The sequence below is a fragment of the Cryptomeria japonica genome, chromosome 1 (genome assembly GCF_030272615.1).
Source record: "Cryptomeria japonica chromosome 1, Sugi_1.0, whole genome shotgun sequence".
In the NCBI taxonomy this organism is placed as follows: domain Eukaryota; kingdom Viridiplantae; phylum Streptophyta; class Pinopsida; order Cupressales; family Cupressaceae; genus Cryptomeria; species Cryptomeria japonica.
Window position 1 is genome coordinate 678,127,684 of NC_081405.1, and position 15,770 is coordinate 678,143,453.

Sequence of the window (15,770 nt, forward strand, 5' to 3'; positions counted from 1 at the left end):
AAACAGTCCAAAAATTTTTTTGATTTTTTTTAAGTATATTCAGATAACAGAATTTAAAATGATCAGAATGAAGTTCTTTAACTTTTGATAGTCAGAGCCCAGATTTACATGTAAATGTAGTCAATGGCGGCAATTGGAGCATGATAACCTCTAGGCTCCCTGAATCCGGATCTAAAGCTTTGAACGACAAACATTATTTCATTTGACTTGATGAAATCATCTTACCAGCTCTGGAAATTTTTACCAGCAGATTATTAAACCCTTAAAAAAACGACTCCATCACCAAAATTTGTACGCATAAAAATGTCGCCTTTGCATCACGCATTGCGTTTTACGCAAATTCCTCGCCGTTTGACCTGCAGAAAACAAATCCACGAGACCAGTTCACACAATCCACGCCCCCCTCTCACTACATAAAAAGAGAACCCTAATTCTCATCGATAATCATTTCCTATCAGCAATAAAAATCATGGCTTTTTCCACCATTGAAATGTTTTTGCCCTTGCTTGTGTTCTTAACATTGCAGGGAAATGTTGTCTGTTTGAGTGGCAGCTGGAAAGTGTTAATAAAAGATGCAGGGATTTCTTCCATGCACAGCGTAGTTACACATTACGATACAGTCGTTTTGCTGGACAGAAAAATGAAATTATCCGGCCGCCCTTGTGATGACGGAGTTTCGAACTCGGGACATTGCATTGTTCAGTCGAAAGAATACCATCCGGCAACAAATAGACTGCGTCCGCTGGGTGGAGTTTCGAGCGACACGTGGTGTTCTTCTGGTCAGTTTGGGCCCAATGGGACTCTTATTCAAACCGGAGGGTACGGTAATGGCGGACAGAAGGTCCGGTACTTCACCCCGTGTACCGGTTCTGCCGGTGGCCACCAGCAGTGCCAGTGGATGGAGTCGAAGGAACCAATGCTCAAAGTAATTAGATGGTAGGTTTTTGAAAATTATTTAGAAGGTTATAAGATTTGTTAATTTTCTAATTTAAGTACTTTATAGAGATTTATTAGTGTGGTATTAATAGGAAACTATTACAGTAGTAGCAGCGGTTGAATTGTCATTATAATTATTTAAATTTAAATAATTAAATTATTTTGTGTTTGTTTTAAGGGTTTATGAAATTATAAAAAAATATTTTTTTTTTTTAATTAATGTAGTTCTAAATATTTTTAAAATGTGTGAATATATTAAAAATAAAATAGTTTTAAATTTTAGAATTTTATAGTTAAATAGTTTATAGGCCGTTTCAAAAATATATATGTCTGTTTAGTTTTATTATCTTTAAATTATGATTTGTATTGATGTAAATATATTTATATTAAAATAAAACTGTTATATTTAGAAAAATTATTTTACATCAAATTTTAGAATTTCTATTAAAATAATTCAATATTTGAATGTTTAGGTCTAACTATTTCTATATTATTAGGTATATTTTTAATAATCTTTATATACTTCATAATTATAACATTTTTCTTTTCTTTTGTTTTGATTTTTTAAAAGTATAATAGATATTATATATATATAAATTATTGTTTTACTTTTAAAATATAGATGTGCTAGTAAATATTAAAATATATTTAAAGTATTTAAAAATTTATATACATTTTATTTCTATTTTATTTGTTAAAGTGTATAGTTTTTCACTATTTTATTTATTGAAGTTATTTTATTAAAATTATTTTACTCATTTTTTAGTAAATAAAAATAATTATGTACATAAATATTTTGTAAAACTGTTATTTTTTCTATATAGATCATTTTATTTGTTTTTTATTTTATTATTTTCTATTAAAATCTTTTGTTAACACACTCACACCATTAAACTCCACCTCCTTATAAATATGTTGATACCAAATAACAAATTTTCAATAAATTATAATTTATTTTAAATTTAGAATGGGTTTGATTATTTTTAAATAACTATTTTATTTTGTTTGCATTGTTTATTTTACTTGAAAACTATTTGAAAAAAAAAATTATTTAAAATATTTTATTTATGTAAGAGTTATTTTGTAGGTGTAGTTCTTTTAAAATATGTGTTTATTTTGCTAACATGTTCATGCCATTATCCTTTATTTGTTATCATTCTTGTTACACCTTGACCTACTTAAATAAAATTTACTATGATTTATTTATTTAGATATAAATTTTAAGTAATTTAAAAAAAATGTTAATTCAAATTAATATAAAAAAATATGATTGATTTATCAATGACAAATTATAATTTATTAAATATTTATTTATTAAAAAATATTTATATTATCATATAGATCTTTAATATTTATAAATAGTCCTCCTCTATTAAATTGTTATTAAATTGATATAATATTTAATAATTTGAATATAATAGCAATATTTATCATATTAGTATAGATGAACAACATTTAGCTATAAAATTCCAATTCAGATGTCATTGAGAATTGAACTTGGGTCTCCAAAGTGAAAACCCGGTGTTTTAACCAGTTAAGCTCAACCCCTTGACCTAACATAATATCTTATTGATTGTAATTGTCCTCAAAATTCAATTGTCAACTAAAAAAAATTCTTACAAAATTGAATCCAAAAAAAAATCTAAATCTGATAAATCTTTTTTTTTCCTCAGGTACTCTACGAATCAATTACTTCCAGACGGCACCCAGATCGTGATGGGAGGCATTGGCGGCGCAAACTACGAGTACTTCCCACGACGGCACGACAACGATAACCCAACAGACTTACCTCTACTCAAAAATTCAAACAAGGACGAGAACAACGGCTACTACCCGTTTCTCCACCTCCTACCAGACGGCTCACTATTCATCCTCGCCGGAACAAACTGCATCCTCCTCAACACCACCACAAACAAACCCAAAAAAACACTCCCTCCCATACCAGGCAACCCCCGAACCTACCCATCTGGCGGCTCATCAGTCATGTTAACACTCCATCCAACGGACAGAAACTCCTACGTCGAAGCCACGATCCTCGTATGCGGAGGCTCGGCACCCGGAGCTTACTGGGCCAAAGGCGGCGCAAACATGACGGCTATGCGCACGTGCGGTAAAATCACTCCCACAAATCGGGAGCCGTCATGGGAAATTGAGTACATGCCTTTTGCGCGCACAATGGGTGATATGGTAATGTTGCCCACGCAAGACGTCTTGATAATCAACGGTGCTACGAAGGGCTCTCAGGGCTACCAAAAGGCCGCCGGACCGGCCCTTCACCCGGTCATTTACAGCCCCTCTAAACCGGCTGGGAGACGGTTCGAACTACAGAACCCTAGTGCGGTACCTCGTATGTATCACTCAACGGCTAATTTGTTACCGGACGGGCGGGTTCTCGTGGCGGGTAGTAATACCCACACAACGTATGTTTTTGATGGGGATTTTCCTTCGGAGCTCCGTTTGGAGGCCTTTTCACCTGGGTATTTGGATAGCGGTAATGATAAGATGAGGGTTAGAATTGAGAGGATTGATGAGAGGGTGAGTTATGGAGGAGTGTTTTCTGTTGCGGTTTCTGGTGCTGAATTGTCTGAGTTTGAGGTGAATTTGATGAGTGCCCCTTTTGCTACGCATTCGTTCTTGCAGGGGCAGAGATTGGTGAATGTTAATGTTGTTGGGAAGTATGGGCAGGGGACCACGGTTTTGAAATGTAAAGCTCCGCCCAGGGCGGAGGTGGCGCCGCCAGGTTATTATATGGTTTTTGTTGTCAATGGTGGTATCCCTTGCTCTTCTGCTGGTTGGGTAAAAATTATCACATGATTTTAATTGGTTAAATTGTTGGGTTTTTATGGAGGAAATTTCAAGTGCAATTTTTTATAGGGATGTTTATAGTGAAATTCTAGATGGTTTCTAGAGTAGTGACTCTTGATCTTCTATAGATGATTTCTAATTTGTTTGCAAGCAAAGAGCTTGTATTGATCTGTTGGTGCTCGATATCATTTGTAAAATTATATATTATATGAATGAAATTATAGAATGGCACATAAATGTATGATAAATAGCTGATTTAATTCACCTTAGTAAGATCATGTGTGACTCTTGAAGTGATTCCTGAATTTTAAACTCCAAATTCAAAATGTAGCTCTGCTTTTTTCATATACTTGATGATTGTGTCACTCAAATACTGAAGTATTTTAATTTATATCTTAGATTTGTGTTTAAGGATTAATCTAATTCTTTTACATATTTAGCAAATTTATAAAATGGACATTTTTTTCACGTATAAAGGAGTATTAAAAGAGATGTACATAATATTAGCATTATGAAAGGAAATAAAGGTGCAGATATGCTTCTTACGTGAATCGATGAGAGGAAGTATGTGCAAAATTAAATGGATCATACAATTATAAATAAATAAACACCAAAGCAGAGCAATATAACATAACACAATGATTTACACGAACAAAATTCTTGCAAAAGAAAAAAACTACACTCAAAACTAACTCAATCTATTATTTAGTAATCAATTATCATAAAACATCTACAAAGTCTAAGTCATAATAGGAGTATCATCGTGCTAAGAAATTAAGAGGAATCCCAATAGCATAACAATATCTACAAAGTCCACTATGAAACCTTTAACTCGAGCACCCAATAAATAGGTGAAACAATACACGAAACTATCAAAACCTTGATACTATGTGAGATCACACAAAGATTTTTCAATCTACAAACTAAATACTTCTTAACAACACAATGCACTCTAGTCATGTCATATAGAAATCTTTCTCCAAGTCATCATGTAGAAATGTTGTCTTCACACCCATTTATTATATCTTTACCTAAAGCTATTATCTTCACATCCATTTGTTATATCTCTATCAAAATCTATTTTTCTCACATCCATCAATTCTTTCTATCAAATTTTATTGTCTATCAATGGGCCCTTGGTCTACTGGTGAAATTGAATTATTTTTAATGAGCCTGCCAAGGATCAAGTCTTGGTGGGTGCAAGGCTCTAACATCATAAGGGATGAGGCCAAGATCGTGCCCTAGGTAAATTTGGTGGAAAGGATACCCCATAGTCAATGGCTCTTAGCCTGAAGAGGTTTTAGCCCTAAGGCTTGTGCTCCTCTGTCAAGTAGCAAAAAGACTTTGTGGATGAAAAATCCTCCATAAAATAAAAAATCTATTTCCTTCACATCATTTGGAGTTCTTGGCCTTAACCAAATGTTGTGAATACATAGAATAGAGGATATAATGAACCGACTTTCAACGACTCGAAAATTTTGACACCACCACCTATAAACTTGCATGTCGGTTTAGTGGAATAAAAAAGTGTGCCTTGTGGGCACCTTAGAATAGTAAGGCCTTATAATAGTAGGGAGAATAAAAGGATTGGGGCCTTCCTTGCTAACAAAAATTTGATAGATGTCAACTTCAAAACTAGGGAGAAATATCACCATTGACTTGGAAATATCCTCTTACAACCAATTTCTAATCACATCACATCATAATCATAACTATCCCACATCCTCGGAGAATCCATAACATCATAATAAATGTATTCATATAAAATCCATCATCAAATCCACAACATCATAATAAAAGTATCATATAGAAAAAGCATCGTCATATTCATAGCAAAACCATCAACACAATCATATAGAGGACATCATTATCATAAATTCATGCATAAATTCATCCATCATAATAATTGCATAAACCATAATATCCATAAGCATAACCACGTAAAATAGCATCACCACATCATGACCATATCCATATCAAAATCATAAATCATTGATTCCCTAACCTAATCACATAAAATACATGCATAGCATCTATACATAATGATCATATCCCTTCCATCATAATCACCCAGAAACATAAAACAAACATAATAATAAAATTAATTCATTCTTGACACATATTAGTCCATCTGATACATCATAAATATCTATCATGATCATATACATCATAAACCATCATATCCATCCATAAAACATGTAGCATAAACATAATTCATCAAATGAATATCATAATATACACCATAAAATAACCATTCATCATATGCATAACACACTCATACACATCATAACCATTAAAGACATTTTCCACAACCCATCATGTTACTTGTTGTTGTTTCTGGATTTCTCTACTCCTTATGCTCTCTATCATCCTGATGATGAATCACATAGTGTGATTCGAAACGTTAATGCAAAAAAAAATACACAATTGAATCCAGAAACAACAAGTAACATCATAACCACAATAAAATAAAACATCACATAACACCATCACATGATAATTGCCAAAAGAATTGCCTCATCTCATATATTTACATACACTATAATAAATAAGGTCAATATACAAACGTGTCATCAATAAATATTTGTACAAAGGGCTTTAAGAGCATCAATGAGTATACATGGTAATACATGTGCCTAAGGGTATCTATATACAAACTATCAAAGACTACTAACTTGAGCTATCCCCCAATACAAGCCCTAGTGATGGTGGTGGCGGTGGTCTCACACTAATCAAGGGACTTGATATCATTGATCCTGAAACTCTTGATTTGCTCCGCTTCACAAAATTGGGAACTCTTTCACCAACTAGTACCACTCCCTAATACAAAGATAATAATATTGTGTCTCTCGAATATCATGTGTCCCTTTATACTCTCACTATATTTGTAAAGGCCTACGTAATACCCTATGAACCTAACATCCACCTAATGGTATCATGCTCTTGCCACAATTGAGCCATCTTTGCATCCATCCTCTGCAATTGTATATGTGATTTGTCTCTCTCCACTATATCAATGTCCCTCTCTACAATAACCTATGCTACTTGATCCCCACCATCTCCTCTCACATGTTCCTCTAATTAATCCACCCAAGCTTGGAGACTCTTTCTACACCTCCACTATAGCCAATGTTGTACTCAAGGGAAGAATAATATTTTCCCATATAATTTGAATGAATGACCAAGTTTTCTCAAAAACATGGAAACCAAATCATCCTTTCAATTTCCAGGAACCCCTTTCCCCTACTTGACCTAGGTTATTTTTAGAAAAAACATCGAATTCTTGTTTAATATAGCTAGTGTTAAGGGGCCTCAAAATATTATCATTTCTCCTCTCTACTTATCATCATTATCATCATCAAGAAAGGACTTAAGGTTACAATTTTGTAACTTTTAATTTAGTTGTTGAAGGAAGAGAATTAGGATTTTTGAATTGGGAAGAATCAACATTTTCTTGAATGGATTAACACACTTTCAAAAATATCATGTTTCAACGTTGAAATTTTTAATCCAATTTGTCATGTTTTTCATTTCCTTTCAAATACCCCAACACAAGTGATAGGGAGCTTTCTTCCAAACCCTTTTGATGGTGGGATGTCAAAATGGGGGGTCCTAGATACTAACCAAAGAGTATAAATCCTATGGTCACAATTAATAAGTTTGAACATTTTGAGGACATCTTTTCCAATATTCTAATCAAATGGGGATTGAACGAACAAGTGATTAATGGATTATTCTTTAGCTTTTTAACATAGGATGCACCTATTAGCTAGAGAAAATCCTCTTAAGATTAAATTTTCAACAATAAATATTTTACCTTAGCAAGTGGATCACCATTTGAAGTTGATCTTAGGAATAAGGTTATGGTTCCAAATAGAAGAGTGGTTGAACTCAAGGGTTGGTAGCTCCATGGTCAAATAAAACCCATATTTTATTGATTATATTCTAGTAGGAGCTGCCAACCATATAATTTAATCTTCCCTAGTAAATAAATTGAAGCAGAAAGAATTAAATAAATAATAATTAGGTCTTCCAATGTAGAATTGTCTAGTATACTGCTCATGTGCCTAGATATCTTCCAAGAGCTACCTTCTGCAGTGTTATTCCAAAAATTAGTAACACAACAATAATGACAATCACATAAAGACACTTTGAGTCTAGTGCATGACTAGTAGAGATCAAGGTGTACATTGGATAACCAAGGGTCCTCCCAAAATATCATATTTTTTCCATTTCCCGCTTTTCATTTGATGCTTTTTTTCAACTACTAAATGGACTTGATTATGTTACTCTGGCCAATAAATTATTCTCAACAATGAGGGATGGCTTATTTTTATTACTCAAATATTTAGCTTAGATTATGGCGCACTTAAAAAGCTATTATGAGTCGTGAGCTTCCATCCCACTTTAGCAATAAGATTCATGTTCATATCTTTAATTTGTGTAATCCCAACCCATCACAACTCTTGGGCAAACAAAATCTACCCTGAGAAAAAATCGATATCCTCTATTTGTCTTCAATTCCTAACCAAAAAAAATTATTCTCTAACTTTGGTCTAGCTTTTGTCCATACACCTAGGAATTTTTAAAAGAAATATAAAAGTACACTAAGATTATGTAGAGTGAAATTTTTGTAAGTTTAAGCTTACTCACATGACTTATGAGGCAATCTTTCCAAGCAATAATTTTATTTGAATTTTTTCTACGAGGTTATCTAATGTATGACCAAATATTGTACCTAATCTTAAGGGCATTCTCAAATAGGTGATTGGTAGCTAATTAATGTACACAAAAGAGTAGTGGCAATTTGATTTTATAAAAACAATGTAGTCTTAGAAAAGAATGGTCTACTTTTATCCTTTTTTTTTTTCCAAAGAGCACTAAGACTAAGTGCATAAAGATGGGCAACTAAAAAGTGGCCACACCACTTTATGGTTCTATACAAGACATAACAAGAGAGTGTTATGACTTGGTAGTGATTGAGCCCTAGGCAATCATTAAGATGGATAGATTTTAGGAGTTGACTTAAAGGGAAGTTGAAAGTGTTATGACTTGGTAGTGATTGAGCCCTAGGCAATCATCAAGATGGATAGATTTTAGGAGTTGACTTAAAGGGAAGTTGAAATTAAGTTTGGAGAGAGTTTTAAGCTGTATAATTCACCTTTTTAATGCATGTTTTTTATGAAATTTACTTAGAATATTGCATGCTACCTAAAGAATGCATGCTCATGTTCCTTTTTTTAAGTTGTTTTAAATCCTATATAGCTTTTGATTCTATTTTGAATTTGGGTGCCACGTTATGAAGCTCATGCAATTTGAATTGAGTTCCAAATTGAGGAGTTGCTTCCTAAATGTTCTCCTAGTTTCTCTCTCATGCTTTTTATAATTACAACTTGAAGATCTTCTTAAGAGAGTTGTCATATTGAATGAATATTTACGAGTGAAACACGGAGATGGATAAAGGAAGTTGTTTGATTAGACTTGGAGGTTTCATATGCAGATTATAAAAGTTTTAAGTATTAGGAGTATTATATTTTGGCAAATCTGGTGCTTAGTTTGGTATCTTGTTGATGTGACAAGTAATATATTTGATTTAGTTGTAGATTGTAGTGAGTTGCTCTAATGAATATTATTTGATATTCATAAGGGAAAATGCATACAAAAAAATCAAGAATCTTCTTAAAATGTTGCAAACAAATGAGTATTGAATAACAACTATTTTTTCATCTCTCATTAGTTGAAAGTGGTATTTGTTTAATCTAATTTTGAGAACTATTGTGTTGTGTTTTCTTATTGTTGGATATCGATATTTTTAGTGTATCAATGTGTTTCACATGTGTATTTTGATTAGATAAGGCGGGGAAGGGCCGAAACCTGTTATAATAAAAAAAATCATCAAGGCAAACAAAAAGATTCTCACCGACAATGAGACTGAGAGAATCACACAAAGACTAAGAAGCTTTTGACTAGAACAAAAGACCAACGGGAAACAAGTCCTAACCCTAAGAAAACTACGTCTCTTTCTCGACATGAGGAAGAGGGAGAGAAGAGGACATGAAACCTTTCCTTCGTCTATGAACAACAGTCCAAGTGATGCTATCATTCAAAACCTCATGAGGAGGGAAGAGAGAAGAGGCCTCTCCCTAAGAGGACAAACAACAAACAAAGGTGAAACAATAGGAGGACAAGGTTGTTTCACACATGTTAAATCAATAAGGTATCAATAAGGTGTTTGAGTCAAGATATCCCTTAAAACATGGAAAAATGCTTTAAAAGTGTCCTATTTTAAAGCTACAATTGCTAATTTTTCTTTCCTTTGTTTGGTACAAGTGTGGAGACCACTTTGGTCAATTAATTATTTATTAAAGGGTAAATCGGTTTTAATGTGTCCCTAAAAGCTAAATACATCAAAATGTCAAGGTAAAAACAATTGATCAAGAGCCAATGACAAACAATAAGTCCAAATTTTGAAAAGACCCAGAGCTTTTTACATCTGACTTGGACAATGGCATTCCCTTCCTTGCAATCCACACATTTGAGACACTTGTAGCACTCTTGTTGCAAGGAAAAGATTTGCATGCTATGGATTCCCCCTTACCCTTGTAATTACTAGTTTTAATATGAAGATTTACATTTGAAAAATCTACCAAGAATAACTATAAGGTAAAATCTATTATCCATTGAAAAACTAATTAGATGTAAATCAAAACTTCTTTGCTAATAATTTTATTCAAATTGTTTTTCATCTTTACATCTAAATCAAAACTTCTTTCAAAATTTTCTTTTATACTTACTTTGATCACATCACTGCTACTCGACAAATGAAAATTGTGTATACCCTTCCTAGAAGTTTTATGCTTTAAATTATTATTGATAGAATGGTTTTCAGTATTTCTTATAAACATTTATTTTCCACAATTGTTTCAAATTTGCCAAACCTGCTTTTAGACTGAAAGTTTTTGCTAATGCTACATAAATATAGATGTTCTTTTCAAAGGTCAACAAATTTGTGTGGATAAATTGAGAGATTAAACACCCTGATAAAGTCTTTTGCTTGCTAAAATTATGTTGTCTTGTATTAAAAAGTTTCCTCCTGCATTTATTTCTATATTTATTTTTCTTGTTTGTCTGGGTTAGGTGGTTGCTACATATTGCCATGCATTGTGAATCCGGTGAACGTAATTTGTTTGATATGACTGCATATTGTCATGCACCATTAGTCCAGCCAATACGAGCTAATTTTTACATAAAATGGCATTCCAAAAAACCTTTCAGATTTGCAAAACACGACGTTTTTTCGTCGGGTTTTTGGTATTTTTTTAGATTAAGAGAAAAACTATTTTTTAAGGGGCCTTGAAACCCTTTACATCAAATAATAAAATAGATAAAGCATTGAAAGACCAGCTAGATAGAACAAACAAAGAAACAGGGACTGCCCCAAAAGACAACAGACAACCCATACAAAGAAAGGGCCAGTAAAACCAACCCAAACAACCAAATACAAGGGCCCTCAAGATTTGCAATTGGCTACCATCTTCAACTTTAGCTACGTCAACTAACCATCCGAAGAGCCCAGCACCGATTTTTCCAGACTGAAAAAAAAAGTGTCAAAAGAGGGAACAACAACCGTCACGGGCATAGGATCGCAACCAACAGCAGAAGCTGTGCCAAAATCCTGTGAAGCAGCCAGCGGGGAAAGAGATACCATCACGGACACAGGACCGCAACCAACAGGTGGTGCAAAAGTAGTGTCAACACACGATGAAACCAGCGGGGTGAGAGACAACAAACCATTATTAATAGAGGGGACAGCAGCATCTTTAATCTTAGTAGCATCCTTAGTGGCATCCGACGAATCTTTCAACCAGGTTTTTTGTATTTTAACAGCAATGGAGATGCAAGAAAAAAAAATCACTCCTAAAAATTTCATAGAAATCCAATGTGCTTTGTGGATTTTAAAAACTATATAGAGTGTTGTTTTGTGTGGAGATTAGCCTCTTCCATTTAGAAGATGGTGTGCTTCTGCATTGGTTTCAGTATTAGATTAGTCATAAACTCAAACTCTTAAATCAAGCAAGGACATAATATAAATGAGCATTTAACAAATTTTGCATCGTTTTCATCACTACCATTGACCATTGTCTTTATGCATTATGTCCTTGTTTGATTTAAGTTTGAGTTTATGACTGATCTAATACTGAAACCAATGCAGAAGCACAACATCTTCTAAATACTCCGTCTCTACACAGATAAGAGACAAAGTTTTTTCTTAAATATCTAAAGATAACTAATGAATCTTAAGATATGATGAAACAAGATTATAATAAATAATATTATCAATTCAATTAGCATAACATAGTAGTTCTTAAGACCACAAATTATTCATGTATTATTTAAACTAATTTTTAAGTATTCAATATTTATTGAAAGAAAAGAGAAGACAACTACGATGACTTTAGTAACATGCTAAATTTTCATGCAAAATATTTGTCTTACTATATAATCCATCATCATCTCATCACCTCTTAACAATATCTTTACTCTCACTGCCAATTAAAACAATTAAAATAAAATACATAGTTCGAAGAAATCTTTACTAAAATCCTAGAAGAAAAATTAAGGGCGAAACTTTTTTACTTGAACAGATTTCGAATTTTGAAAATAAGAAACACATGTCTCATGGCCTGATGGGTAGATAAAATGTCATTGTTTAGTTTGTCCAAAACCAAGTTCAAGTTGCCCACTACACATACAATCATTTAGATGCAGTTGCAGCTGCAACTACTCACCGCTATCAACAATACAAATTCCAAACCTATTTTAACTGTTGATAATATTGCCTCCTTACCTTGCTATGTGTGCCTCTTCTTTGTGTTTCTGGTCATACTATAGAGTGATGGCTATTACAAATTTAGCAAACCACATGTAATGGCTATTTATTCATGCATTTTTTTATCAAATGGATGACACTGTGAAGTAGCAGTAATAACAAATAAAAGCATAGAAAAATACAAAAGGCTTCCCACAAAATAGGATAGCGTATAGATCCCTTGAGGTGCACCAGATGGAATTCATTAAGCACCCTCTTCATTGCAACCTTTCCAAGTATTGATCATCTCATCCTATAAATATAGATACTTCAACTTTTCCAATCTAGAATGGAAAATATTACAAGACTCATATTTTCTATGCCATAGTTGGAATAACTTTCATGTCTATTCTGTATGGCAAAATGACTTCCTTGTAGAGTTTCTCGACGCCCTTACCATGTGTTACAACCAAAAGAATCTTGATTGTTGACAAAGCTATTACAAAGATCTTAACATGGCATGATTCTTATTGCACGTGGTTGAGGTTGGATTCGAACTCTACATAACTTTGGCATAATTGTAGCTAATTAGTTTCATTGTAAAAGCTATGGCTTCATGGCAAATTGGTCAATACTTTCATCTGAATCACGAGTGATATACCATTAATTGCAAGGTCCTATCAATATATATTGAATTCTACTTATTACTACTCTTATAACTTTCTCTCACAAGCATTTAAAGTGACCATGCCATGTTACTATTAGTTATAATGTGATATATGTTGTCATGCCATAACTCTATCCTATCAATTTTGAAAACATAATTTTTCATGACTCAATAGTTATGTCCATATAGCCTATTGTAATAGCCCTAGATACACATTTTAAATAACACTCAACCCTACAACACAAATTATGCCCAGGCATAAATACATTTTCCACGGCTTCCTACATTGCATTTTGAAACTCAACCAACTTAACATTTTCCCTCCAAATTTTAATCACTAAAATTGTGTCAATTTATACGAACAATATTAACACTTCCTCTCCAATGAGTCTCAACCACCACAGCAACAACAAAAAACTGGATGAAGTCAGTCTCTTGTCTTATGTAACACACATACAAAGACTATATATTGGCATATTATGCCCTTCAATGGACAACATGCATGCAGCAAACTTACAAAGATGATACATTGTTATCGCATTACCTTTAAAGATGGCATCTGTGCAACATCAAATCAAAGGAGCATACATTGATTTCAATAAGACATGTAGACATTTGGGAATCCCAAGAACTTTTTTTATGGTCCATTAATTTCAACCAAAGTTCCCAAACTCGCCGCGAGTCAGGCGAGTTCGCCGAGTTGGCGAGTCGAGCCAAGCTCGGCGAGTTTTGCTGACTAAGGACTCGGACTCGACGAGTTTTGACCATAACTCGCCTAACTCGCGAGTCAGGTGAGTTATGGCAAGACTCGCCGAGTCCAAGCTCCAAGACTCGGCCACGACAGGTCAATGTTTTGACTTGTTTGACAAGTTAGTCTCTCCGTCAGGATTCATATATGGAATATAACATTTTATACTTTAAGTCATATTCCATATATATTGTCAAGATGTTTGAGAGTGGTTTCGGACCTCCATGAGTTATAATGCAAAATCTAGTTTTTGGAGGATCCTTCAAATTTCCAGACTTAGTCAAATTTCAAGCCATTTCACGATCAGGATGACATTCCAGACTTTTAAGGCGAGTTCACTCTGACCTTGATGTAAGGGACGAGACCTAGGAGGACACTATGCATTCAACCAAGGTTTGATTTAGCAACTTGAAGCGTGACCGGAGAGTACACAAAAACCCTAGGAATGATCTAAATAACCCCTAATCACTCAACTGACCTAACCTCCTTCACTCCACCTTGAGGAGATCCACCTGATTTGATGACCTTTGAGAAACTCAATCCCTTCAATGCAAAGGCTAAGACATTAAAACGACCAACAAAAAAACTAAAAGAGCTAACCTTAGAAAGCAAAAAGTGGGGGTCTTCATTTGCAATGGAGCGATGTGTGAGTACCTCACAACAGGGATGTTTCTTAAAATTTTGAAAAAAAAGGGTGAGTTGGGGACATTTCCTACCTGTCCCCACATCCCAAAAAATCCCCCCATGGGGCATAAGGTTATTTTTGGCAAAGGATATGTCTCCAAGGAACATATTTTCAAACCCTTCTAGCCTCACAATTCCCCCTTCCATCCAACATATATATAGCCTAAAAACTAAGAGGTCCAAGAAAGACCAAGGTCAACTATAGTCCCAAGGTAAAACTTAAGTTCAACAAGCACACTATTTAATGCTACCATACACAAGCACTCCTTACAGTTTCCAAGTGAAGATGTTCATGATGTCTCATGTTGGTGCTCCCAAAATTTCAATTTGGCCAAAGAAAATACAAAAGAGAAGCCCCAAACAAGTACATACTCTACCAGCGTGCCTTTCATGGCATAACAAGCTAGCACACATTATAATTGGGCTTTATTCAATAATGGGTGCATGAAACAAGTTATAAATTGTTAAAAATCTCTTAATTCAAAGGTTTTTTTATTTTGCCGAGTCATTGCCGAGTCGTTGCCAAGTCATGGCCGAGTCACGAATCGAGTCGGCCTTGCCGAGTCCGAGCCGAGTCCGAGTCTGGGAACTTTGATTTCAACAAAGCACAAAAATCAACAAGCCAAGCTCAATATGCAAGAGCTGCAAGTCAAATAACATAGCAAAGAATGTTTGATTTTCAGAAGCAATAAGTGGTTGGCCAAACCTATGTCTACAATACAACTTTACTACATGCTAAAAGAACAAACCGGGCTCCCCTGCCAAATTTACATTAGTCTCAGCATAGTCAAATCATATAGCGATATTAAAGTGGGCAGGGGGATAATTTGGCTTTCTTCAATTAATCATCTAAGCTTGTTTTCCACATGAAATCAAGCTTAATGATACTGCAATATTCTAATCAGGTACACTGACGAGAAAAATTGTGTCCTGGCATGATATATCTAATCTAAACAGCTAGATATACAGTAAAAGGTGGTCAGAATCCCTTACGAGAAACACATAAATTTCATTCTAATGAAACCCAACAAATAGATGCAATGCTGTATATCATGCTCTACAGTATAAGGCAAAACTAAGAATGAAATATCAATAACACTATACAGATGATGCAGCCCTAC

The 15,770-nt window shown here is 34.0% G+C and overlaps 1 protein-coding gene across 1 annotated transcript; it reads left to right on the top strand.

Moving 5' to 3' along the window:
• Window positions 1–447: 447 nt before the first annotated feature.
• Window positions 448–3,989, top strand: LOC131030339 (aldehyde oxidase GLOX). Its single transcript, XM_057961095.2, has 2 exons — window positions 448–936; window positions 2,610–3,989. The coding sequence occupies exons 1-2, from the start codon at window positions 470–472 to the stop codon at window positions 3,748–3,750; spliced, it is 1,608 nt and encodes a 535-aa protein (XP_057817078.2). The 5' UTR covers window positions 448–469; the 3' UTR covers window positions 3,751–3,989.
• Window positions 3,990–15,770: the final 11,781 nt, after the last annotated feature.

What these genes read in the sequence shown, in the direction of transcription:
- LOC131030339 (XM_057961095.2), top strand. Translation starts at nt 470, where the DNA reads ATGGCTTTTTCCACCATTGAAATGTTTTTGCCCTTGCTTGTGTTCTTA. An exon ending in ATGCTCAAAGTAATTAGATG is followed by an intron (nt 937 to 2,609) that starts GTAGGTTTTTGA and finishes TTTTTTCCTCAG; the next exon opens with GTACTCTACGAATCAATTAC.